The sequence below is a fragment of the Meriones unguiculatus genome, chromosome 6, assembly GCF_030254825.1.
Source record: "Meriones unguiculatus strain TT.TT164.6M chromosome 6, Bangor_MerUng_6.1, whole genome shotgun sequence".
NCBI lineage: Eukaryota > Metazoa > Chordata > Mammalia > Rodentia > Muridae > Meriones > Meriones unguiculatus.
The window spans coordinates 33,960,186-33,984,572 of NC_083354.1; the positions used below are offsets into that span (position 1 = coordinate 33,960,186).

The following is a 24,387-nucleotide window of genomic DNA, read 5'->3' on the forward strand; positions in this document are numbered from 1 at the left end:
CCCTCAAGTGCTAGGATTAAAGGCATGTGCCACCACCTCCTGGCTTCTCTCTGCAATTTTTAATTTGGTATTTTTGACTAGAAATGAATGACAAATAGCTGACAGCACAGATAAAGGAAAACTACCAGGGTCTGCTTTCCCTTTGGGGTTGTGGAAAATCTTAGTACCTAGTTATGAATGGAGAGGCAATGGCTGCCATCTTTTGCTTGGAAGACAGACAGCAAGGACAAGCAGGGTTCATACTGTATGAGGCTGGGCTGGGCAGTCAGATGTAGGTCTAGCTTAAGTCTCAGGTGCAGTGAACTCCTCCCGGCCCAGCCCCGAGCCCAGCTCTGTGCTGTCTTCAACAGACTGTTCTGGAGACACTCACATTCAAATGGTCCTCTGCCCGGAACTTAACCAACCAGGGATGAAGTTGGTGAATGAAGAATGTTCTAGTCTCCTGTCCTTCGGGTGAACATTGCTGGGTAACTTCTGTATGCTTCTCAAAGGGCCCCAAACACTACCATCAGTGACCCCCAAAGCACAACCATAGTGGCTTGTCTTTTTTCCTGTTGCCCAGGACCACTGCACCATGCCTTGCTTGCAGGGGTTGCAAATGGCAGACAACCATTTGCTTTTGGGTCAATAAATCACAGGAAAAGTAATAGTCTGAAAAACCTCACTTAGAGGAAAGGCTGAGTCCAAGATCCCAGGCTGTCTAACTAAGACAGGCACGGATGTCCAGAAGGTGTGGATATGGAGGGGACATCCAGCTAGCTTCAGGTCCCTAAAACAAGACTTTCCTTCTCTTTTAAATTTCTTTTGATTCTTTGTGTGTGGGAATGCTTTGCCTGCATGTATGTCTGTGCATCACGTGCATATGTGTACAAATGTTTTGTCTGCATGTATGTCTGTGCATCATGTGCATATGTGTACAAATGTTTTGTCTGCATATATGTCTGTGCACGGTGTGCATACAGTGTGTGATAGCCAGAATCTGGAAACAACCCAGATGTCCCTCAATGGAGGGATGGATGCAGAAATTGTGGAACATTTACATAATGGAATACTACTCAGCAGTTAAAAACAAGGAAATCATGAAATTTGCAGGCAAATGGTGGGAACTAGAAAAGATCATCCTGAGGGAAGTAGAAAGACACATATAGTATCTACTCACTTAGAAGTAGATATTAGTCATATAATATAGGATAAACATACTAAAATCTGTCAGCAATAGGATTCTGGTTGTCATGTGTTCAATTTCATGAGGTTCCTGTTCCTTGGTATTGTGCCACTAGCATCTTACAGGTGACTTGAGCATACAGCTAGGAGCTTTTCCTCCCTAACAATATTTGGACCTGAGTTGGGAAAATGATGGCTGAGCTGGAGATAGAGCCAGACAGTTGGGCCGTGTGACTCTACCTCTGATGACTTTTTCCAGTGTCCAGTACTCAACAGGCAGAAGGGAAAATGGGCAGATTGTGGTTTTGTTTTGTTTTTTTCCAGCTTCCTGGCCCATTCAAGGGCAAAGCACTTAAGTGTGATATTCCTTTAGCTGAGTTCACCTGGGGACAAATTAATTCCAGAGGAGAAATTCAAAAGGCTGGGAAGCCCTGGCAGCTTCCAGAATCCATCATAGCAACACATGGGCACTACAGGAAAGCTTCCTCTAGTGGGAGCCTGGTAGGAGTTAGGTCTGTGTGCCAGTACCCCTGGGGTACTAAAGAGAGCCTTGTTTAGACAAAACACAGCTGCCCCAGAAAAATCATCAGCACTTCCTGCCTGCTACCCCCCTATACAGGAAAACCCGGTAATGATGTAATGTGAGAGACATCATTCACCAAGCGCCTGGCTCTCCAGCGTTGAGGGCTACAAGCCAGGTGGGCAGCCAGGGAGGCCACCAGACATGAAGATTAGCCTCTTTCTGCGAAGAAGCCCGGAGACCTCTGCAGTCGGCCTGTCTGTGCCTGAATCCTAACACCCAGTCTTAGAAGCTGCGTCTTGGTTTGCCCCTCAGAAAAGTGGAGCTCACAAGTGAACACTGAGCTGCTGTGGGGATAGAACAGGTTAGGAGGTCAGAGCTGAGCATACTTTGTGGTTTAAAAATGCACACCCAGCAAGGCTGTCCTTCCGATTGTCCACTGTTGCAGCAATAGCAGCTACACGCCTTCAGACTCCACCCCCCCAAAAAAAAAAAAATCAGGTTTTCTGTTTATTTTAGAAAATTCTAGCAAAAGTCCAGCATCAGAACCTGACAAAGGCTGCATAGGAGAGCAAACTAAGAGCTCTGTCTTGCTCCTGATTAGAGACAAACACACCAAGCAGACGATTAGAAATTAAATCAGCAGCATATTCCATTCCTTAAAAGATAAATTCATTTCCTTAAAAAGGTTAAAGGAAAAGTTACACGAGCACTTTGATATTTTAAGTATAAGTAGTCCATGATAAAGAAAGCAATGACTGAGCAAAAACTTCAGACTTAACGAGATTGGGTTCATCAGACCTCGAAGACCAGATAGGCTGGACTTGCAGACTTCAGGTAGGTCATGCTACAAAGAGATGGTACACAAATGAGGCACCAAACAGCATCATTCGAGGGGGAAATTGGAGTCACACAGAAACACCCTAAAACATTCTGACTGGTCGGGTTCTTGATGTGTCTGTTGTAAAACAAATTACACCTGTCTTTTTAAAAATGGGGAGATGAGGATCTGTTTTAGGCTTGAGTGCCCAGAAGAGGACTCTGAGACAGGGGTCAGGAAAAATGAAAACAAAACAAACAACAAAACAAAACCCTGTGTGAGAATGTGTCCCCAGGAAGGACAGTAACGCAGGGAGGATAAGGCAAAGCAGGAAGAGGGTAGTGCAAAGCCCGGAGGGAGCTCACGCCTCCGAGGTCGTCTGAATTGTGTGCTGGGCTTTGAAGCCTCTGCATCGGCAGCCTCTGCCGTCCAGGCCCTGGCACTTGTGGCTATTATGACCATGGCTAAATAAGCTCCAGCAACCTGAGGTGAGTCAGTCTTCTAAAGAGTCACATTTACAGGGTATTCAAAATAAAAAACAAACACAGGTCTGCGGAGATGTTTCAGTGGATAAAGACAGAGAGACCGAGACAGACAGACAAACCAGAATGGGGCAAACTTATTCAGGTGCAGGGGGCATAGCGTATGGGGGGATGCCAAGGCTGGCGGCAGAGGGAGGGAACTGAAGGCGATGGGGCTCCCAGCACATTTGACTTTCCTGGCCTCCTGGAGGGCGGAGTCTCCTTCCAGCAGTCTACCTTCCTACCTCTGGCTGAAAAGGCGGCTCTAAAGATCAGTTCTAGGAAGAAATCAGAAATCAGCAACCTTACTGCCCTCACACGGGGTCGAAATTGGAAGAAAATTTGGGTAGGTATGGTGTTGTGTGCCTGCGGCCCTAGGCATAGTTCACATCCTTCAAACACGCTGAAGCACTTCCCTCGAAGTCTTTCAAACCCACTGGTTTTGAGCATGCTCAGCAAGTGCTCCGCCACCGAGCCACATCGCTAGCCTTGCCCTCTCTACCTTAAGCAGGTCCTGGGAGTTTCATCTGGAGCCTTGAAAATCTTTCCTGGTTTCAAATTTCTTGTCTTTTCCCAGCGTGTGCGCAACTGTGCTGATTGTCAAGGGCCTGTATCGCCTCCTCCTTCCTGCATAGCAAGCCAACACAAGGTCCCCATTTCAAAAAATATTATTTTAAATTTAGATTTCTTACATGTGTTTGTTAGATGTTGAACACATTCTCTTCATTTTTCTCCTTTGCTGCTCTCTCCCCTTATTCCCTTTGTTCCCCTGGACAATCTCACTTCCGCTTTCATTTAATACACACACACACATAGTTCTATGACACCATATAAAATATAGGAACCACAGATGAGAGAGGAGCATTTTTTTTTTTTGAGATTGGCTTAATTTGCTCAGTATTATTGTTTCCAGTTGCGTCCATTTTCTTACAAATAACGTAACTTCTTTCTTAAGGCTGAAAAACATTCCACTGTGTATAAAAGCCACATTTTCTCTCTCCGTTTGTCTCCTGCTGCACAGCTAGGCTGGCTCAGGAACTTGGCTATTGCAAACAAAGCTGTAAAAACTGATGAGCCGTTTCTGAGATCTGTTGACGTGCTGTCCTTCAGGTGAACACCAAGAGTAGACCTGAGTTATCCATTAGACCTCGTGGATCTATGTCTATTTCCTGAGCAACCTTCATACACTTAGCCACGGGGGTTGGGCTAGCTAGTTTACACCCCACCAGCAAGTTTGTGTGGGCCCCTGTGGTCCACAGTGGTACCCACCAGGTATCCTCTGAGGCTTGACCTGCCCTTCATTCCTGGACCCACCCGTCCACATCTCGTCCTCTAGGGAAGGACTGGGGGTTTAAATAGCTTCCTAAGCGGCTCTAAACCAGTGTCTGCTCTTTGTAGGTCAAAGCACATCTTCCGGCTTCCAGGTGGGACAGAACAGAGCCAGTCCTTCCCTTGGCGTGGAGTTACAGGTGAGAGGGGGCCATCTGATGTGGGTTCTGGGAACTGAATTTTGTCTTCTGCAAGAACAGCAAGTCCTCTTAACTGTTGAGCCATCTCTCCAGTCTCCTTATTCATTATCACTGTGAACCTGTGATGTGTGTGTGTGTGTATGGTGTGAGGTCAGAAGACAGCTTTGTAGAGCCTGTTCTCTCCTTCCTCCATGATAGGGGCTCTGGAGATCCAGTCAGGCCATCAGGCTTGCTCATAAGTTCTTACCCGCCAAGCCATCTCCCAGACCTTGGTTTTGATTTTTTAACTCTCTCTCTCTCTGTTGTCTGGAGAAAAAAGATTTAAAGTCTAGGCAGGATCCTCCTTTCCCCTTTGGAGGAGAAAAATGACTAAACTCTGCTCTGCGTCTAGTTGAAGAAGGATGCGCACTAATATGCACTAACCCCTCTCACAGATACGCCTGTGGCATGGTGGCGAGAATCACTCTTAATTGATCCTTGTTGCAGTCACAGCTTTATTGACATTTCTCCAGCTAGACTGGAGCCTTCCCTTGAAACGCCATGAATACACAAATGAAGCTTTTCATGCGAAGGAAAGCTGAGCTCTGCCGCAGAGCACAGCCCACACTGTGATTGGACATGGACCTCTGGGGTTCTCCATCACTTCCTGGTGCCCAAAGCCACCAGAAGAGCCAGCAGTCTCAGGGACCTTCCGTCTAGCTGCCATCTCTCTGGTGGCAGCACTCAGGCAGGGCTGACAGGTAAAGAAGCAGAGATGGGGTACCTGCCCTCCTCCACCTTCTCCTAGCCCGTTATGGAGAAGGGGTAAGGCTTTCAGAAGCAACTCCAACAGGAAGTGAGCACCTAGGAGAATTTGGGGTAAGAGCGGCATCTGGACCAGGGCCAGGTGAGGACCGCTGCCTGCCATGAGGCAGGGAGTTCAAGGTAAAGTCACCAAGGGCTCAGGGCATGGGATCAAAGACAGGAAAGGGGCGGAAAGACTTACTGTTTTCTAAGTATTGATTTCCCCTGCAGGGCTCTCTTACAAGGGTGAGCAGTGAGTTCATTCATCATCTTAATGGCCAGGCCATGGTGGCTATAAACATCTGAGGGCTGCATTTTACTGGGGCTGCTATTAACTCAACAAGAGACACCGGAGACGGCAGAGCACAATGGCAATCAAGCCTGCTGCAACAGGAGCAGCTACAGAGTGAAGGAAAGCCACTTGCGCTTTGCTTCCTTACGGGAGGATGGGGTGCATGTCTGCCCTGGCAATGCCTGACTCCCCAGCTCCTCTGACATGTCCTACTTTGTTCACATGCCCAGACTCACAGGTTCCTTCCCTGAGCCTTCCGCCCTAGGAAAGGTCAGGTACTCCCTCAAATATAAAGCTATGCAAACACATTAACTGTCTAAATCCTCCCTCAGTTCAGATTAGAAAGCTGATCGGTTTTATCATCTGGCACTGTCTTGCGCGGCTTGCCTTGAAAGTGAGAAGAGAGATTCCGGAGAGAAACGGAAACACCCATTCCATGGCAGAGGTAGGTATTAGTGGGAAGACTCACTTTACAACACAAAGAAAGCCACCCGTCCTTGTGCAACTTGTCATAAAAAGGAAGCTAATGTGGCCGTCTACGAAGGCCCCAAAGCCCAGATTGGAGACCCAGGCTCATTAGAAATTCAAAATATTCATTTCTCAGAAACAGCAATACACTGATCCACTACCGTGGCCCTCATTAGGCCTTTGTCTCAGAGGAGTAAAAGGGCACAGGGTTCATCCCTCATCTCAGTCTCTCAAGGTGATCAGAAGATGGAGCTGTGACTAGTTCCACAGCCACACTCAGTGACTGATGACAGCGGGTGTGATCTACCGCTTCAGGCTGCTTGCCCATACTCTGCAAGTTTCACGAAGAGTGATGGGTGAGGGCTGTCTCTCTCTAGTGAGCCCATGACCACCCTTTCTTCATCACGAGCCTCTCACCACTGAGTCTTATCTTCCAACTTCTCTGGCCTGATGGCTTTCCCGGTAAGATGTCACTGTGGTTGCCCAGCATCTGCAAACCCCAGCCCAGCAGAAGACCCAAGTTCACACCCAGAAGCACAGTTTCTGCTCCAAGTGTCTGACTTTTGCACCATCATAAAGTTGGATACGGGAAAGCATAACTGTCATAAGGTGGGAACCAACAGAACCTGAGTGAATGATGGGTCTGTGCAGCACGTGTTTGCATATGGTGGGAGTCAGGGTCTACCATGGCAGGGACATGCTGTACACACGCTCATCACAAGCCTCATCCAATCCCTAGTACAGCCCAAGAAATCGGTATCCTGACCCAGGTCACACTGAGCACCAGAGACAGCTGGAACTTCAGCTTCACATCTGCTAATCACCACAGGGCTCACTCTCCCTCCACCTCACTCTCCACACCTATTATTCCACTTCTATGTCTAAATGCAAACTAGCTTAGCTGCTTCCGCCGTCATCCCAAAGCACAAATTTCACCTAAGTCATTGGCTTTAATAATGACATGGATGCTACATTTGGATTGATTTTTTTCATTTCCTTCCATCCACTAAAAACACACGCACGCACACACACACACACACATGCACACACGATCCAAATGCTAATATATTTGGCTAGTTTATCTGCTGCTAAGGGGAAGATATGAGATGCACCAAGGATGTGGGCAAAGTTGACCAGAAATAGTCACGTGACAGGCAGGCAGGTCAGAGCACGGGGCTGGTATATAGGACAAACAGCTAGGCTATTAGTCTAGGTCAGTGGCTATGGGCTGGATGTAATCAGGGGACATGTTTTATTCGGATTATAGAAAATGTTTTAATTAGCTGCAGCCTTCTCACACTGTCCTCTAGTGACCACAGCCCTTGTCTATAATTCATGGCTGATTAACTCAACACTGAGTTAGTCTTCCACAACCTCAATGGGAAGCCCGCCTGCTCACTGTGTACCTCAGGGTGCCCACGTGCTGAGGGCCAGGTGAAGGTTCCCATCATGAAGTGATTCGGATTCCATGTGAACACCAGCTCAGTGAGCCCAATGCTGCCAACAGGGAAAAGCTGCAAACAGCCGAATAGCTGTGGCCAGAGCAACTGGGTTGAGCAAGGTCTGTCCTGCGCAGGGCCTTAGAGTGGTGTCTGTCCTGCCCAGGGCCTAGCCTCTCTCACAGAGGGGCACTGAGGGGCATTAGGGCTTCAGGGGAGAGAGAAAGCAAGAGCTTGCCCTTTCTTTTGGACTCATGCTATTGAAACTTCAACTCATTTGAATAAACTAATTGGCTCTACGAAAGCTCACTCAGCTCATGGAAATCACCAAATTCCCTCAGTTCCCTCGAAAGCGGCAGGGATAAATATCTAAATATGGCAAAGGATCAGCTGACACAGATGACCACGTAACAGAGAGCACAGAGCGCCTTACTGGCGATTGCAGTTGGGATGAACAGGGATCCACTCATACTTATTTTTCACAGCTACTGACTTATGTGTGATAACAGCCTTGGCTGCTCAGAGAGAGTCTAACCACAAGGGAAAGGGGATAGAATGCAATAGGACCGACATTTTCCGTGGCACCCATTTATGGCTGCCGCCTGGCTGTGCCGGCAGCCTGCCTGGTCCAGGATGAAAGCCAGCTCCTGGTAATTCCAAGTTCCTTACACAGGAGTGGCCTTTGTGGGATCATCGCCTGGCCCACGATGCGCAGCAGGTGAGCCGGTGTGCTAGGTGGAAAGTGGCTCCCTCGCAGGGAGCTCGCCTACCTTCTGCCACATGTTGATGAAGAAGAGCTCCCGGGAAACGTTGAAGGACACGTTGGCGTCATAGGCGTCGTCCCCAAGGTTGGAGATGGAGATGTTCAGAGAAATATTCTTCACAGCCCCCAGAGCCAGGTGTGGGGTGTTCCCATCAACACTGCAGAGAAACCCAAGCAGCGATTACTCTCCTCACACTTCCAGTAACACGACAGGAGGCATTGGGGATAGTGTGGAAGGAAATGGCAGCTCAACTAGAATGCTCAGAGCCCCACTCACTAGGCACATGGTTGTGGCGATCAGCACCTGTGGGCCTCTTAATTTGTTTTTTTCTAAAAAACCAAGGGGTTCTACAGTTTTTGATCTTACTAGACTGTTGCACGTCTCACGAGAATTTCTATACATCAAACTTGGAAAGCTTAAAGACATTTAACAGCTAAATAGCTGTTATTTATGTGAAATCCATTCATTCAGTTCTTCGGAGCAGACACTGTTTTTCTCATCATATGCTAGATTCGATGGTTACTGTTAATTGTCCATGTGACAGACCCTAGCATCTCGTGGGCTGTGGCCTCTGGACGTGCTTGTGTGGGTGTTAATTGCCGTGGGACCACACATCTTCACTGTGGGTGCAACTCTTCCCTGTTCAGGAAGTGCAGACTGTGAAGTAGAGGCCTGAGCACACGTATTCATCTCTGCCTGATAGAGATGCATCGACCCATCTCTCTAAATGCCTGCTGCTGTGACTTCCTGCCATGACCTGCTGTAATCTGGAGTGTAAGCTGAAACAAACCCCTTCTCCCTCACGCTTCTTAGGTGTTTTTCTTAACAACAGGAAAAGAAAGCAAGACACTGGAAACCGTAGCATGTAACTTCAAGGAAACAGAAGAGGCACACCAAACCCAATGTACATAACCAGCTGTAGAAACCTAGGAGGGCAGGACGGATTCCCAACGCAGTAGTCAGGGAAGCCTCAAGAGGAGGCAAACTCTCAGCAGAAACTTGGGAGGAGAATGGGATATACAGAATTAAGGGATTACCAAGGAGGGTCCCTGTGGGGGGCACAGATCTGGGTGTTCATGGAAGAGAACAGAGGCTGGAGAGGACTGAGCGGATTGAGAGGAAATGAGCTCAGGGAGGGAAAGAAAATGAGTCTGGCAGGTTCTGTAGGTCCTGGTGTGCCACCAGTAAGACCTTGGTGTAAATGTGATACAGATGGGCGCCCCTTCCTGCTCTCAGCAGACGCAAGGACTCTTGGAGCCCATATCCAGAGTCTCCTCCTGGATGCAAGGGAAACAGTCCCTGGAGCACTCTGGAGAGAAGCTGGGTGAGCAGGGTCCTGCAACTGGTCAGGAGGAAGAAGGTGGAAAGGTCATGGGTGACCAGGGTCCTGCAACAGGTCAGGAGGAAGAAGGTGAAAGGTCATGAGTGAGCAGGGTCCTGCAACAGGTCAGGAGGAAGAAGGTGGAAAGGTCATGGGTGACCAGGGTCCTGCAACAGGTCAGATGGAAGAAGGTGAAAGGTCATGGGTGACCAGGGTCCTGCAACAGGTCAGGAGGAAGAAGGTGAAAGGTCAGGTATGAAAGACTCAAAGGATAAAAAATACTGTTTAAAACATCTCAGAAATACACACTCATTTGACACATAATAAAGAGTGGGGGAAGAATAATTGTTAAAAACCTTTGTTTGCTGCAATTAAACCATTTTGTTTTTATGAAAGCAGAAAACATGGCATGTCCATTAAAAATGCTGCAGTTCATAAGAGAGTGACACCCGTGAGCATGGATGTTTCAGGGAACATGTTTTGGCAATGTGGGGTTGTGGGCATGCAGGGTCAAAGTTCACAATGGGACACAGAGAAGTTAGGCGGTGGGACAGACGTGGGCAAGGAATATCTTACATGTGAATTATTTTAGTTACCGTGAGTCCAGAAACCTCCACGGCCAGGATTGTGCAAGCCCCCACCTTCAGCTGTAACCCCCCATATTGGACCATGACCCACAAGCTTTGATGGACACAGCGGTCCCTGGTGACCTTGTTATGAATTACTCGTGAATCATGGTTAACAGCTGACTGGGGTGAGAGGGGACTACATTTAACAGGGAGTAAAGCGGGTGTACGGAGATGTTTCTTTTAGTAAAGTGGAGTGGAGAAACAGAGTAGGAGCTACTGGGGAAGCCGACTGTGGAGATGCCTTTTTTTTTTAAGATGGGAATTATCACAGTGTATTTACACACTATGTAAATAGTGTGGAAGGGAAAGAGCCCTCAGGGAAAGCACAGTGAGGGAGCATGTCACAGGGGGCCTGGCGGAGGTGTGGCAAGGCTGCAGCTGAATGAGGAGAGTGTGAAGCCTAGCTGCCAAGTGTGGGTGGGGTGCTCAGACTCCGATGTAGAGGTTTGTATTCGGTATCAGAAATGAAACTGAGTCAAAGACCAGGAGAGGAAGGAAGGGGAAGAGGTTGGGCGATGGAAGAGAGCAGCGAATGGCTTGGCCCAGGAAGATGAGGATGGGAATGAAAGGAGTGCAGGCATAGTACCAAGTGATGCTAGCTCTGGGCAAAATGTCACTCCAGTGGCCAATCTGTAAGCGGCCAACTGGCCAATGGAAGATGTGAAGACGCTTGTGAGGCCTGCTGTAACTGACAGCTGTTATTTTTGGCTGTTTGGCTCAGCAGATTCCTTGACAGATGTGAAGCGATCATCAGCGGGGGGGGGGGGCAGATGTCCCTCATGGTCTTTCAGCTGTGGGCACATGATTAAGCACAGTCCCAGGTTTCAATGCCCTCCCTCTGATGAGCAATACTCTGGATCACAGCTCTGGAGTTTGAGGGTTGCGTGAGAACATGATGGTCCTATGGTCACCTGAGTTGGCTGCAGAGGGTTCGAAGACCAGGAAGGCGCGTCCTCGAGCTACACCTTGCCTCCCTTGTTTCCTGTGGAAATTGTTGGCCCCCTCCACCCCTCTTTGAAGCCTCATCTGAACCAGCTTGTATCTTTCACATAAATTAGATTTACGTTAACAGGCATGTTTTGTGGTCTGCAGCAATTAACATAGCTAATGCAGCGTGCAAGAGAAGAGGTCTGCTCAAACACTCAACAGATTTCAGGGCGGGGGAGGAACCGTCCTTGTCCATCGGCAGAAAGCAACCCGCACTCTCCAGCATGTCTGGCACACCAACAAGAAAAACATGCGCGACAAGAAATCCGGACGGCCTGCTTTGGAGGCGAGAACTCCGAGGATCCAAACAAGATGTGAAAAATTAACTCCAAGAAGAGTTTCAAATTTTTGAATGGTCTCCAACGAATTAAGACCTTGACCTCAAGCTATTGTGGCAATGATTTATTATTGTTGGCCACTCTGGTCTTAAACAATTGATGGGTTATTTCTGTCCCTGTTTGCTTTTGTAACATGAAAGGAGAATTGTCAGGCCTTGAGTTATGAGACAGCATTAACTTAGCTTCGTCAAGAGAAGGACCTACATACATGCTCAAGGAGGCCCAGTCACCTCGGACAGTTTCTGTGGGCTGTAGAGCAGAGAGACCACATGGGGAGGCACAGCACCACAGGCTAGAGAGCTGCTACCACTGTCCAGTGTCATAGTTCACAAGACTGGTCTTTTTCTGTCATGTGTAAATGCCAAGGGATCAGGCCAGGGACATGTGAAGTTCTGCCAGCCCCCACAGCTCCGCCACTTATTCACGCAGTAAGGTCATCCCTGGGTTTTCGTAGCCAAGTGACTGCAGTGTGGAAGCCAGGCACCTTCCAGGGTAGAATGTGAACTCAAAACTTTTTAAAAGAAACCTCAAAGTTGTTTTCATTCTTTCTCTAGAGCTAAAACTCTAACTAAAACAGTAGGCTGTTTCTTCCCAAGTTATTCTTAGGAATGAAATGAAAATGCAGTTTGCTAGCCTGGGGCTGGTTCTGTCAAGCACAGTTTGCTAGCACGGAACTGGTGCTGTCAAGTAAGCCTTTCCGAAAGTTCACAGGAGCTGATGGGAGCGCCACTTTTGGACATGGAGAAATCATGAAGCAAAGAGCTAAGGAGGCTGGATGAGAACTGAGAGCCTTCCGTGCCTGCAAAGCCTGTTCCTTTCCACTGTCACCCATGTCTTTCAGTCTCCTGTCTGTGGCAGAACACCATAATCAAGGCAACCTATGAAAGAAAGCATTTAATTGGGGCATACAGTGCTAGAGGGTGAGAGTCCACGGCCATCATGGCAGACAGCATGACAGCAGGCAGACAGGCATGCCACTGGAGCATTAGGTGAGAGCTCATGTCTAATCCACAATCACAAGGCAGAGAGAGAGAGAGAGAGAGAGAGAGAGAGAGGTGCTAACTGGAGTGGGCTTTTGAAAGCTCAAAGCCCAGCCCCAGTGACATACTTCATCCAAAAAGTCCACACCTCCCAATCCTTCCCAAACACCTCCAACTGAGGACCAAACATTCGAATACATAAGCCTCTGGGGTGCAAGTGCCTTCAAACCAACACACCGGCTAAGCCCACTTAGCCCTGTCCACAGTGAGTGTAAGGGAAGGGGCCAGTGCTGTGGAACACAAACTTCCAGACTCCACATGGTTGTAGCACTTAACATCTCACACAAGCTGTGGTTACCCCAACATGATGAATCCAGCCCAGATTCCAGCACAGGTCAGGGACGCTCTCTCCAGGCCCCATCCCTTCCTGAGGAGCTAGTGGCAATTAATAGTTAGCTCTGGGGTAGGAAGAATAATTCTTTTTATATGTGTGGCTACTGGTAGAGCTTGCTACTAATTTGTGACAGGGGACCATATTTGTACCATAGGGTCCAACAGCAGAGGTCAGGAACTTTTGTTTTGGTTTGCTCATTACTGCGCTCCCAGGGGCAGAATTGGTTCCAGCACCGAATTTCTAAGGGAATATAATTTCCTGACAATTAAGAAGATTGTTCTTCAACAGATAACACCACGGAATGTCTAGCGCAGACCTGCTGTGTTGGTCATTTAATCCTTTGGTGGGGTGTCAGAGGCTGGCCTCTCCTGACGGAGTTCTATGAACTGCCCCCCAGCCACAGATTAACAAATAAGTACCCTAACATCTCCAAGCCAGACTATCAGCCCAACCCTCACATTTCCCGGAGGGAGAAGCTGAGTCTGAGAGAAGAGCCACTCAGCTGAGGTCACCCAGCCACTCCAGGCCTGGGCTGGAGCGAGTATCGAATGTCCTCATCCATCCATGCTGGGGCTCTCATAGAATGAACCCCACCAGGAAGGCTCTGGCAAGAAAGGTTCTTTTAATGACATCTGAACAGAGAGGAGTCTAGGAAGACCAGCTCCTCAGACTGGCCTGCCAAGAGTTTAAAACAATCATGTACAGTTCATGCGCCAGACATTCCATGGGCCCCTGTTTATTTACTGAAGAACAGTCTTTCTAATTTTCAAGGAATTTTATCCTCTGATAAATTTTCCCATTAATTCTAATTTGCTTGTGCGGCCTTTTAAGTGGGTCATGTTCCTTTGTACACTGATCTCTTTGCTGCACTTTCACATAAAAGGCGTCATTAATAGTCACCAAAAGAGAATCATTTGTCACGTGGGTATGCTGGGGACAAGAAGGTGAGCCATGAGCTTCAGGAAAACAGGGACACCTTAGCATGGGGTCCTCTAGAAGGAGACTGTGGACAGGCTTGAGAGCAAGTGATAGTTCAGGAGAGATCTCCAAAACTCATCTGGAGAAGACAGAGAAACAGGCAACTGTTGAGGGCTGTGGCAGCAAGCCAGTGACCTCTCTGGGTGCCCTGAACCTAATCATTCTGGAACCGTGGAAAGCCTCAGCTGTGCCATCTAGGTTAGGCATATCTGTGCCCTGATTCCAGGCAGTCACTGATTGAGGGCTGTTGTAGCAATGGGAGGTGGCTCTCACTCCAAGCACCTCTGATGAGCAGAAGAGATGCAGAGGTGGCAGGGGTGGCAGGAATGATGCCAGAAACTCAGGACAGGGATACAAGGGATCTAGCTAGCAAGGACTTTGTGTGCTGGAAGGTCCTCGGCCAGTGTTCTCAATAGGAAATAGCCCAGTGAGTGAAGCCTATCACTCACTAGAAAGACAGAGCCGCCAGTTAATCCTGATAGAGGGTCAGGAGCGCCCTAGGAGGAACTCCGGGCTCTGGAGAACACTAACCTCATCTCTGTGCTCCAGGGGTGGTTTCCACAAGGGTGTCTCTCAGGCACTGCTTTCAGTCTCTTTTCTGTGTGTTCTAGTGGGCGCACATGTGTACACACACAAGTGGGTGTTTGTGGGTATTGTAGTCAGAGGTGAACCTCAGATGGCATATCTCCGGAGCTATCCACCTTGTTTATTAAGACAGGGTCTCCCACTAGCCTGGAGCTCACTGAGTAAGCTGCGCTGGCTGGCTAGCAAGGAAGCACCACTGGCTGGTTAGCCCCAGGGTCCTGACCCTCTCTTCCTCCCGGCTCTGAGAGATTACAAACAAGCATCACCATGCTCGGTGTTCTGTGTGGGTTCCGGGGACCAAGCTTAGGTCCCTCATGATTGTCCAGCAAGCACTAGACTGACTGAGCTAGCTCCCAGCTCCATATAGTTTCAGCCTCTATGGGCTCTTAGTCTCCTCAATCCTGATGCACTCAGGTATTAAGTTTACCTTCTAACTAGGGTTGACTATTGGAGGATTGCCTCAGAGGGGCATGTATGAGTTATCTGTGGCTGATGGTTATTTCATAAAGGGAGCTGTGCTGAAGCTGTTAGACCATAAATCCTTGGGGCATTATTTGTGCCTCGAACTACTGAGCCTTAAGACGTAAAAACAAACAAACAAACAAATAAAAAAACACCTGTTGGTAAGCCCGAGGGCATAGATTACTGTGTTTCTGTGTGTGCTTCCAAATGTAACTCTCTTTGGGGAGACTAAGGATGGTCAAGGCGAGAAGACAGAGATGATATGCAGCAAGCACAGGACATCCCATGAGACCCTAGGAAGGCAGCTGCAGACACTCCCAAGACAGACAACATTCAGTCCTGTAACGCAGTATGGTGCTCACTCCATGGTCAAGCCTACGTGCATGTATCAGCTATTCCAGAGCTCCCGTGATTCCTCAGGGAAGCCTTTTCATTCTAAGCCACATTTTGGACCTCTCCTCTGTAACACTGGCAACTGCTCTTTATAGGAAAATTACTTCTCTGTGACCAACGCCACAAAAATCCACTCTCGGACCCATGCCATTTCTATACATCAAGAGTAAAAAGCTTCCAGCATCCGTCTTGAGTGGTGAGATACCAGACCAAGTGACCTCATCAAATACTCTACAGACAAGAGTATTGTGATGACCAAGAGATTGGAGGTAAATGATAGAAACTGTGTCCAGAAAAGAGGGAGGGAAATGGATCCATGTTTATGAACATGTACTATGGGGTCAAACTATAGAGACTCTAGAACTTTCAAAGCTGAGAGGGTTGTTATCAGAGTCAATGGCAGACCAGCATCTTCCTTTTACAGTAAAGGCACCAGGGATTAAGTAAGCTTGTTGACTTATTTCATCGCTAATGGCTAATGGCTGTACCACTTGACCTCTTCCCAGTGAGTACCAGGATTCAAATCCACATTTTTTCACAAGTAAGCATAGGAAAACAGCCAGCTAGTTCACTAGACAGAATTAAGCCAGAAACCAGCACCAGGCATGGTGGCATAGACCAGTAACCCAAACCAGCACCAGGCATGGTGGCATAGACCACCACAGACCCCTGCATTTACGTGGCATAGCAGGAGGCTCGTTAGTTGAAGGTCATTCTCAGCCAACTAGCAAGTTTAAAGACAGCTTGGGATGCATAATACCCTGACTCAAAAATTAACAACAAACAAAATACTCAAGAAGAAACTCAGAAACTTAGGCACAAAATCATGGAGAGAACCAGAAAAGCAAACAGCAGAAAGCACAAACCCCAGAAATTTCAAGCAACTAACATCCTAATGCTGGCTTGTATTAGTTTCTTTTTATCACTGCGATAAAATAGCATGACCAAAAGCAACTTTGCACATACATTTTGGCTTATGGTTCTAGAGGAGAGCCCTTAATGGTGAGGAAGGGCTGGCAACAGGAACCAGAAGTGGAGCTGTCACATCTCAACCACACACCGGAAGCTGAGAGAGGGACAACTGGAGGCAGGATGAGGCTATCATCCCCAAAGCCTGCCCCTGGCACAAGGCTCCACCTCCTAAAGGTTCCATAGTCCAAGCAGTGCCACCAACTGGGGACTGAGAGTTCAAATATAAGCCTGTGGGCGACATTTCACATTCGGTCCCCAACATGGCTGGCCGGAGGTGGGGCATGCATTCACATGGTTTTCATGTTTTAATTAATAACGGCCTCGAGGAGATTAACAATACTAATCCTATAATAGTAATCATTTTATTATAGCAAATTATCATACTTATTCTACTTTATTCCTATCAAATTTTCTGTATCTAATTTGTACACATAGACGAAAACATGGTCTATGTGATGGCTATTCTTGGTCGTCAATCTGACTACACCTGGAACTACCTAAAATGGAAATGGATGGGTACACCTGTGAGGAATTTTGAGTCATTTGAAGTGGGAAGACCCACACTAAATCCAGATCTTTTGAGGTGGGAAGATCCATCTTAAATCTGGGCCACACCTTCTGGTGGCCCCCTATGGAAGAAGGAAACCTTTGCTCTTTGCCTGCTGGCCCTCACTCCTGTTGGCAGGCCCATTTCTTCACTGGCATTAGAACCTGCTTCTTCAGGATTCTGGTGTATACTGAAGACCAGCTGAGACACTCAGGCTTGTGGACTGAACAAGTATTGGATTCTTGAACTTTCCATGAGGACACAGCATATTCATTCTATCCATCCTGTTTCTCTAGAGACCCCTACTACAATTTATAAGGTTCAAATTTTATTTATGGTTTCAGGCATAGTTTTGGGACATTCCAAGGATAATGGAGGATGACCACAGATTTTATATTTATGATTTTTTTTTTTGAGACAGGGTTTCTTTCTATAGTCCTGGCTGTCCTGGAACTCACTTTTCAGACCAGGCTGGCTTTGAACTCAGAGACCCATCTGTTTCTGCCTCCTGAGTGCCAGGATTAAAGGTATGTGCCACCACCGCCTGTCTATGTTTATGACTTTTCTACCCTCAATGCAAAAACCCAAACCGCTGTCATTAAACAGAATATGCCATGTATATATGTAAACAGCAGCTTTCTCCAGCAGTGTGTGTGCCGCACAGGTTGGGGTGTGCTGTGTATCTGGCCATGGACTATGAATCCTTTCCAGTCTCAAGGAACAGACCCTCATGGTAATTGGCTCCAGCCGGAGGCTGGGGGCTCTGTAAGGTACCCCACTGATACTTGGCAGTGAGTCAGAGAGATGGCTGAATAAGACTGACTATCTGGGCTGAAAATCCGTTTATATGATGCAGAAATACTTTTTACCTTCCTCAGATGCACCCATCTGGGCCGGTGCTATGTTCACACAGTAAAAGTAAGATACATTTACTGAGAAGAAATGAACCAAAGCAGTGGCTCCCTCAGCAAGGTTCAGAGAAGTACAGCCAAGTACTTGACAGTAAAGTGTTCATGTCCCGATGATTCTGCACCAGCTCATTCAACAGTGCATGTAATGGTAGAGCCCTCAACAACCTTGTTTCTTCTAATGCAGAAACACAGCAAGCTAGAGGACCCCGCCCCCACCTGGCCCCCTGGTCCCTCTAGGTGGCTCCAGAGCTTCCTGAGCCATCTGGGTAACTGCTAAAAGAAACACTGGTTCTCTGATAACAAAGGAATTCAGGGCCTCATCAGCCTTTACCTCAGGAGTTTCCGGGATCACGAAGTCTTGGGACATCTGGAATGAATCAGGCTCCTTCCCCGTAACAACTGGATTAAGGACTAAAATCCTTTGGTGGGGGAGGGGGCAGAGGCAGAGGAATTCCCAAGATCTGATGCCATGAGGGAGGGGGTGGCCTGTGTAGGGACGGCTGCCTTGGCCCAGCCAAAGGCCCTCTGTCCCACCACAGTGTGTCATACACACCTGTGATGCCCACACCATATGACAGCCCGATGACCGAAGAGATCACAGCCCCTTGAGAAGAGGCACAATGTTTCCCAATGGATGACATCAATGGTGACAGGTTAAAAAAAAAAAAATATATATATATATGAAATGACAAGTTTTCCTAATTGTGCATCCTTCTGCTGTGAAGTGAGGCGGCCGTGGAGGAGCAGGAGCCACAAGCTCTTTCCCCCCTGGCCCCTGGGTTCATGAGGCCTGCAGGTGTGACTAGGCACACACTTTGCAGCGGCAGCCACTGAGGCTGCCCACAGTATGGCTGCCCACACAGGCCACCATAGCAATTTCCTCCTTTTTGAGCCTCCTTTCTTGCGCCCACAGACGCTCTGATGGAGTGCCCTGGCTCCTTACCGGGCGGAGAGCAGGGGGTACCGTATGGCTGTCCCCACCGGTGCTCCTGGGAGCCACAGGGAGGAACTGTGGCTTTTAAGCCTGGCTGTTCGTGCCTAAGATGACCTAGCCTCGGAAGAAGACCCGCTTGTAGGCGTTACGGCACTGTGGCGGCCTCACGGCGAACTGGAACGTGATTTCCTGGCATCAAGTATATATGCAGGGGAAACGTCTAGGACATATTTCTAACCTGGTTTTGTGCCGCTGCAGCCTGTGGGCAGCACAGTGACCCAGAAGGACCCTGCTCAAAAGGACGCATGAAATGCAAAGTGGGGTAATGAAGAAATCAAATATACAAAAGTGGACAATAATCGTGTTGAACAAATGTGCGATCCAGAAAAATAACACAGTGGAAAGTGAGACGTGGAAGCGGACTTGACAGCAACCACAACTCTGAGGACAAACGGCATCTCAAAATATCTACAGTATTATCTAAAGCATTTGCCAGTTATGTGTGTGACAAGGTCGGAAGTCCGGCTCATGCCACTGTGGCTTGTTGCCACACCCACATCTGGACAAAATACTTTCTCATTGAGGCTGATAAAGATCAAGATGCAACTGTTTCCCTGTCGAAGCTCACAGACTGTGGATTCCAGCTCACATCGCCACAGGGCAGGATGCTCAGGCCGGCACAGCTCCTGCTCCACAGGACGTGATGGTGGGGGCTGATGGAGGGGGAGGTGGTGGAGAGGGCATGCCCAGCCTTGAATAGCAGGATGAAAGATGAGAAGGGAGTTTTTAAAAGGCAGGTAGTAACCAGGAGTTGGCACCCAGAGCCAACCTCCTTCACTGGGGTTCCACCTCCCCTGCACATTAACAACAAGGCAGGTTCTCCCCAAACCCTGGGAGGGCTGAGGAGTGGCACTGGAGAGAATCCCTCTTGGCTTAGGAGGTCAGATGGTTTCCATGTTTCTACACCAGAAGAAAGATATAAAAAAATTGTCTTTTTTTTTTTTTTTTTTTTTTTTACCTTGAAGAAAAGTAGGTTGTTAATTGAGACAATTTCATTTGGCCCCCTTGTTCAAATCTCATTACCACATTTTTCTTAAAAAAAAAAAAAGTCTGGGGTTCAAGGCAAGGCTGATGTTTCCAGGTGGGCACCTGCACTTCTCTTATGGTGGAAGCTATTTGGTTGCTCCTGAGTAGGCCCATTTTACAGTGGGGCATCTCCCACAAGGATAGCTTTCTCCCTGTATCCTGTGAATGCCGATAGTCCCAAAGTCCCTGGGGTTAAGCATCAGGAGGCAATCCCTGAGATCCAAATCCTATGAAACAACCCAGGAAGTCTCACACCACATCACTCCACCCCACACCCCTGCGAGTCTAAGACAAAGAACCCAGGAGCGGCCATACCACCACTCATGTCTGCTAAGTCTGTTGGGTTAGAGCTCTTTATGAAATTCAGACTTCTGCAACAGACTTTTTTCTGCCTATCCAGGAGAAGAAGGACCAGACATAGCAGACATGTGTAAGTTCTAAGCCTCTCAGCACAGGCTCTGGGGATGCAGAACCTACGTCTCAGTGGCTGGATGGTTTCATGGGAACCAGGGACGCAGTCTGAGCAGGCTAAGGTCCTAGGTCTAGGTCTGGCTCACAAGAACATGCACAATATCAACTATGCTATTTAATTAATCTTCACTAAGGGGCTGGGCTTCTGCCCAGGACAACAATCACCCATTGGTTAAGACCTGGGGAGAGGAGCAACGACTTAGTCAGAAGGCCACCGTGACTCTTCGAACCTGAAGAGGGCAGTCATTAGTTCAATATGGCAGTATGTTCTATTCATTGGCACACGAGGGACTTGGGTGTGGTGCCAACAGCATCCACCAAGGCCGCCATGCTCAGACTGAGACCGCCTGGAAGGGGGTCAAGGACAAGCTCATAAAATGTGGAAGTCTTCTAATGTGGTTCCCACACTCCTGTAGAAGGCAGCTACGATTTATGGGCATTCCGTGTTTTACCCAAGCTTCACCTTTGGCTCAGAGGGAGGGGTGGTACAGCCACTGACCACTGGGGACAGAAAGAAAGGACTGTGCCTCCTCATGTGCAGCTGGGGAAAAGCAGGACACCCTTATATACCTCCGGTTATGCCAGGTGGCTCAGATCAAACTTGGGACAGACGGTACTGAGAGAGAAAGAGTGCAGGAAAAGAAAAAGGAGGAGAAGAAGAGAGGAGTGCTTGCAGAAAACAAAGTAACTGCACAGCTTCATAGCTTGGCTCCTTTCACAAATACAAATCTGCCCTGCCATGGCGAGTCTAGTGCTTAATGGCAAGAGAGACAATAATTCGCAAAAATCTCAGCAAACATGCAGCTGAAGTGGAAAGGTGTGAAGGCTCTGGGGCACCAGCCTCTCGACAAGTCCCTTGTTGGGTCCAGTTATTAGGACAACGGTCCCTGTCATCACAACCCTGCTGGAGAGACTCTGACACAGAAACCTCCCATGGCTGGCTGTATTTGAAAGCCAAAGAAAATACCACCAAATAAAGTTTTATTAGGCCAGCACTGAGGGAGTCTCGGGGGGATGGGTGGCTCGGTGTGTGCATGCTATCAACCCTCCGTGGCTGCCATGGTTACTACCTCTGTCTCCCTTCAGTGCCCTTCTAAGAATCCCTATTCTTGCCAGGGAGAAATCGGAACATATCCACCGTGATCTCAACAGGGGGGAGGGCTGCCCATAAAGGTCTTCACTGGGATGGATTGCTGCTGTTCATGAGCATGGAAGATATCCTCGATGCTCTGTGTCCATCTAGTAAAAGAACAGGGTCAGTTCTTTGGGTAACAGACCCTCTCATCCCCAGCCTGAAAGAAAAGGAACACACACATACACACACACACACACACACACACACACACACACACAAGTAAGAGGAATTTCCAAGTCATTTCAACTTTGAGATAGGCCAGGTTTCCCAAAACTACAATGGACACAAAGACTGAAGACATTAGTCAAAATAACAGAACATGGGGCTTGGGAGCCACCACCAAGAGGTTTTCTTGTCTCTGCCATTCAGGTTTTGCTTTGACCTCAGGTGAATGATTCCATACTCTTAGCAGGTTTAAGTTTCCCTATGGCATGAGCAATGCTTCCTGAGCCTCAGACCTCCTCCAGAGGCAACACAGCCATATTTACTTCCCAGCCGTGTTCTGAGGGCAAAGTGGCTGTAACTCACCCACTAAGTGCTCACTGGATACCAGGCACCTTTTTCTATGAGACAGAATCTCTTTCTACATAGCCTCTGAGCATCTTTGGTACTCATTATGTAGACCAGACTGGACTCAAACTAAAAGAGATCCACTTGCCTTTGCTTTTTGGGTGCTGGGATTAAAGGTGTGCACCCCGACTCCTGGCCAAGTATTTAAATCAGTGAAATACATACGAATTCATTAAATACTCAACCTTTTCAGGGACTGCAGTTATCTCTCCATTTTCCAGATGAGGGGACAAAGCCACACAGAAGCTAAGTTCCCTATCCAAAGTGATGCCGTGGGGCCTTTGAGTATACTAGGAATTTTTTTCACTTTTAAATTTTATGAGTGTGGTATTATGCCTGTGTGTATGTATTTGCACCAAATGCATGGCTGGTGTCCATGGAGATCAGAAGAGGGTATTGAATCTCCCGGGACTGGTGTTACAGAGTCTCTATGTGGGTGCTGGGAACTGAACCCGGGTCCTCTGGAAGGGTAGTCAGTGCACTTAGTGGCTGGGCCAGCTCTGCAGCCTCACACAGAGCTTTGTAGAGTAAGTAGCTAGTGCATAGGAGACGCTCAATGAAGAAGACCTCACTTCTGTTCTTCCCTGTGTAGCTGATGATGCTGACCACCGTTGAGAAGGAGAACAACTTGTTTCCAAGTGTGGGTGCGCTTGAGGTGGGGTGGTCTTCTCTACAAGCTGGTCCTTCACGGGTGGAGCGAGCCATCTTCCAGACAGCCAGTGGCATAGGGAAACACAGTCTCCTAAGCCCCGTGAAAGCAGTGACCCCAAGGTAACAGCCAGAGTGTAATTACGTGGCTGCAAATGGTTTGGACTTTGCAAATATTCTACCTGCTTTTCAAGGCCCTTGATTTTTAATTGAGGTTGACTTTTACGGAAGCCTTGACGTGTTCCACTATCCCTGGTGGGATGCATCAAAAACTAAAAAAGCTTTCGGCTCAGCTGCCATAAACTTCTTTCCTTCTTAGGTGCACCTCTCATGCTTCCTTGGGTGCTGTGAGTGCCTCAACAGGCAGTCAGACTGTTCTGTGAATGGAACCTGCAGCACTGCTTAATGGAAACCCCCTGAGCAATTTCACCCCTGTTCCCGAGTATTTGTGGATGGCATGTCTTTAGAACCGGGCTCAAACCTATTAAAGCGCTCAGAGTTTTAATTCAAGAGCTGGATGTTTAAGCGACAACAGACCTACAGGAACACAGGCTCTCTGCACAGAAAAGTAACATCCAGTGGGGCAGAGTGGCAGATGCCTGTAATCCCAGCCACTGAGGAGCATGAGGGGGAAGATTGCCAGGTGGAGCTCTGCCTAGCCTCCTTAGTGAGTCCCTGTCTCAAAAGACAAAACAGGAGGAAAACACCAGCTACAACCATGATCCTGGACAGAGAGAGCTATCAGCTGGCTCCATCCCTGGCCATTCTGGGTAACTCACTCACTCCAACATGTCCTCTTCTACTTTCCTTTAAAAAGTATAATTGTGTGTGTGTGTGTGTGTGTGTGTGTGTGTGTGTGTGTGTGAATAGAGGTGCCCAAAGATGCAAGGAGGGGTGTGTGTGATACCATGGAGCTGTGGCCACAGTCAGCTGTGAGCAGGAAACACTCTGAATTGGTGAGCCCCATTCCTAGCCCATCCCTCTACCTCCGAAAGAGACAAGCTCCACAGCCTGCCCAGCCACCACAGATATCCTTCCCATACTCCAGTGCTCCAGCCTCCCATAGTGAGGGCGCAGACCAAAGCAGCTAGCTTCTAAAGATGAATGAAAGGCTCAAGTTCTATCCAAAGTACCCTGGTGAAACCTTTCAGGAGCACCACAGTGGAGAGGACCCCAGCAACCCCCACAGGCCTAACCCCCCACCCCACTACTCCTGAGAAAATTGATACCTATGCCTCAGACCTTTGCCAGGCAAGCTGGAATCAAGATGGATGGAAAGAGTAGCAGACTCCAAGTTCCAGGTGAAACATGCTATTTTTGAGTGCAGGAGACCAAATGACCCTTACCATCCCAATAGCCCATACCCCAGGCCCTCAAGCATGGCTTGCTGAACCCCTGTTAGAGTTATGTTCCTTTTCTGGGACTCTCCTATCCTCCCCTGGCTTCAAGATAAAGCCCCAACTCATGGTATGCTGTAATCCAATTCCTCTCTTTCCTTCTGCCTCATCTCACTTCTAACCATCTCTTCAACCCCAGATGCCTGTAGTTCTTCATGGGAGCCCAGATCTCAGCTGACATCTTCCCTTTACCCAGAGCGCCTCAGTGATGTCCCCTCCCCTTGATATGAGGCTTCTGGAGGTGCTCCCAGGTGAGAGCCTGTCCACCTTTTTTCCCACACCTGCCACCTCCCGCCAGTCCCCTGGCTCTCTCCTGCCTGGACTAGACAGACCAGGGGAGCAGGATCCCCTTGCCATTCATTTCCGCAGCTGTTCATAGTACCTGCTCAAACCAGAAATGCATGTACAT

The 24,387-nt window shown here is 48.3% G+C and overlaps 1 protein-coding gene across 1 annotated transcript in view; it reads right to left on the reverse strand.

The window, feature by feature from the left end:
- Itga9 (integrin subunit alpha 9) overlaps positions 1–24,387 on the reverse strand; it is a 270,685-nt gene that overhangs the window by 74,971 nt on the left and 171,327 nt on the right. The window contains exon 18 of the mRNA XM_060385077.1: positions 8,247–8,397. Coding sequence (XP_060241060.1) covers positions 8,247–8,397 — 151 coding nt within the window. The remainder of the gene's footprint in view (positions 1–8,246; positions 8,398–24,387) is intronic.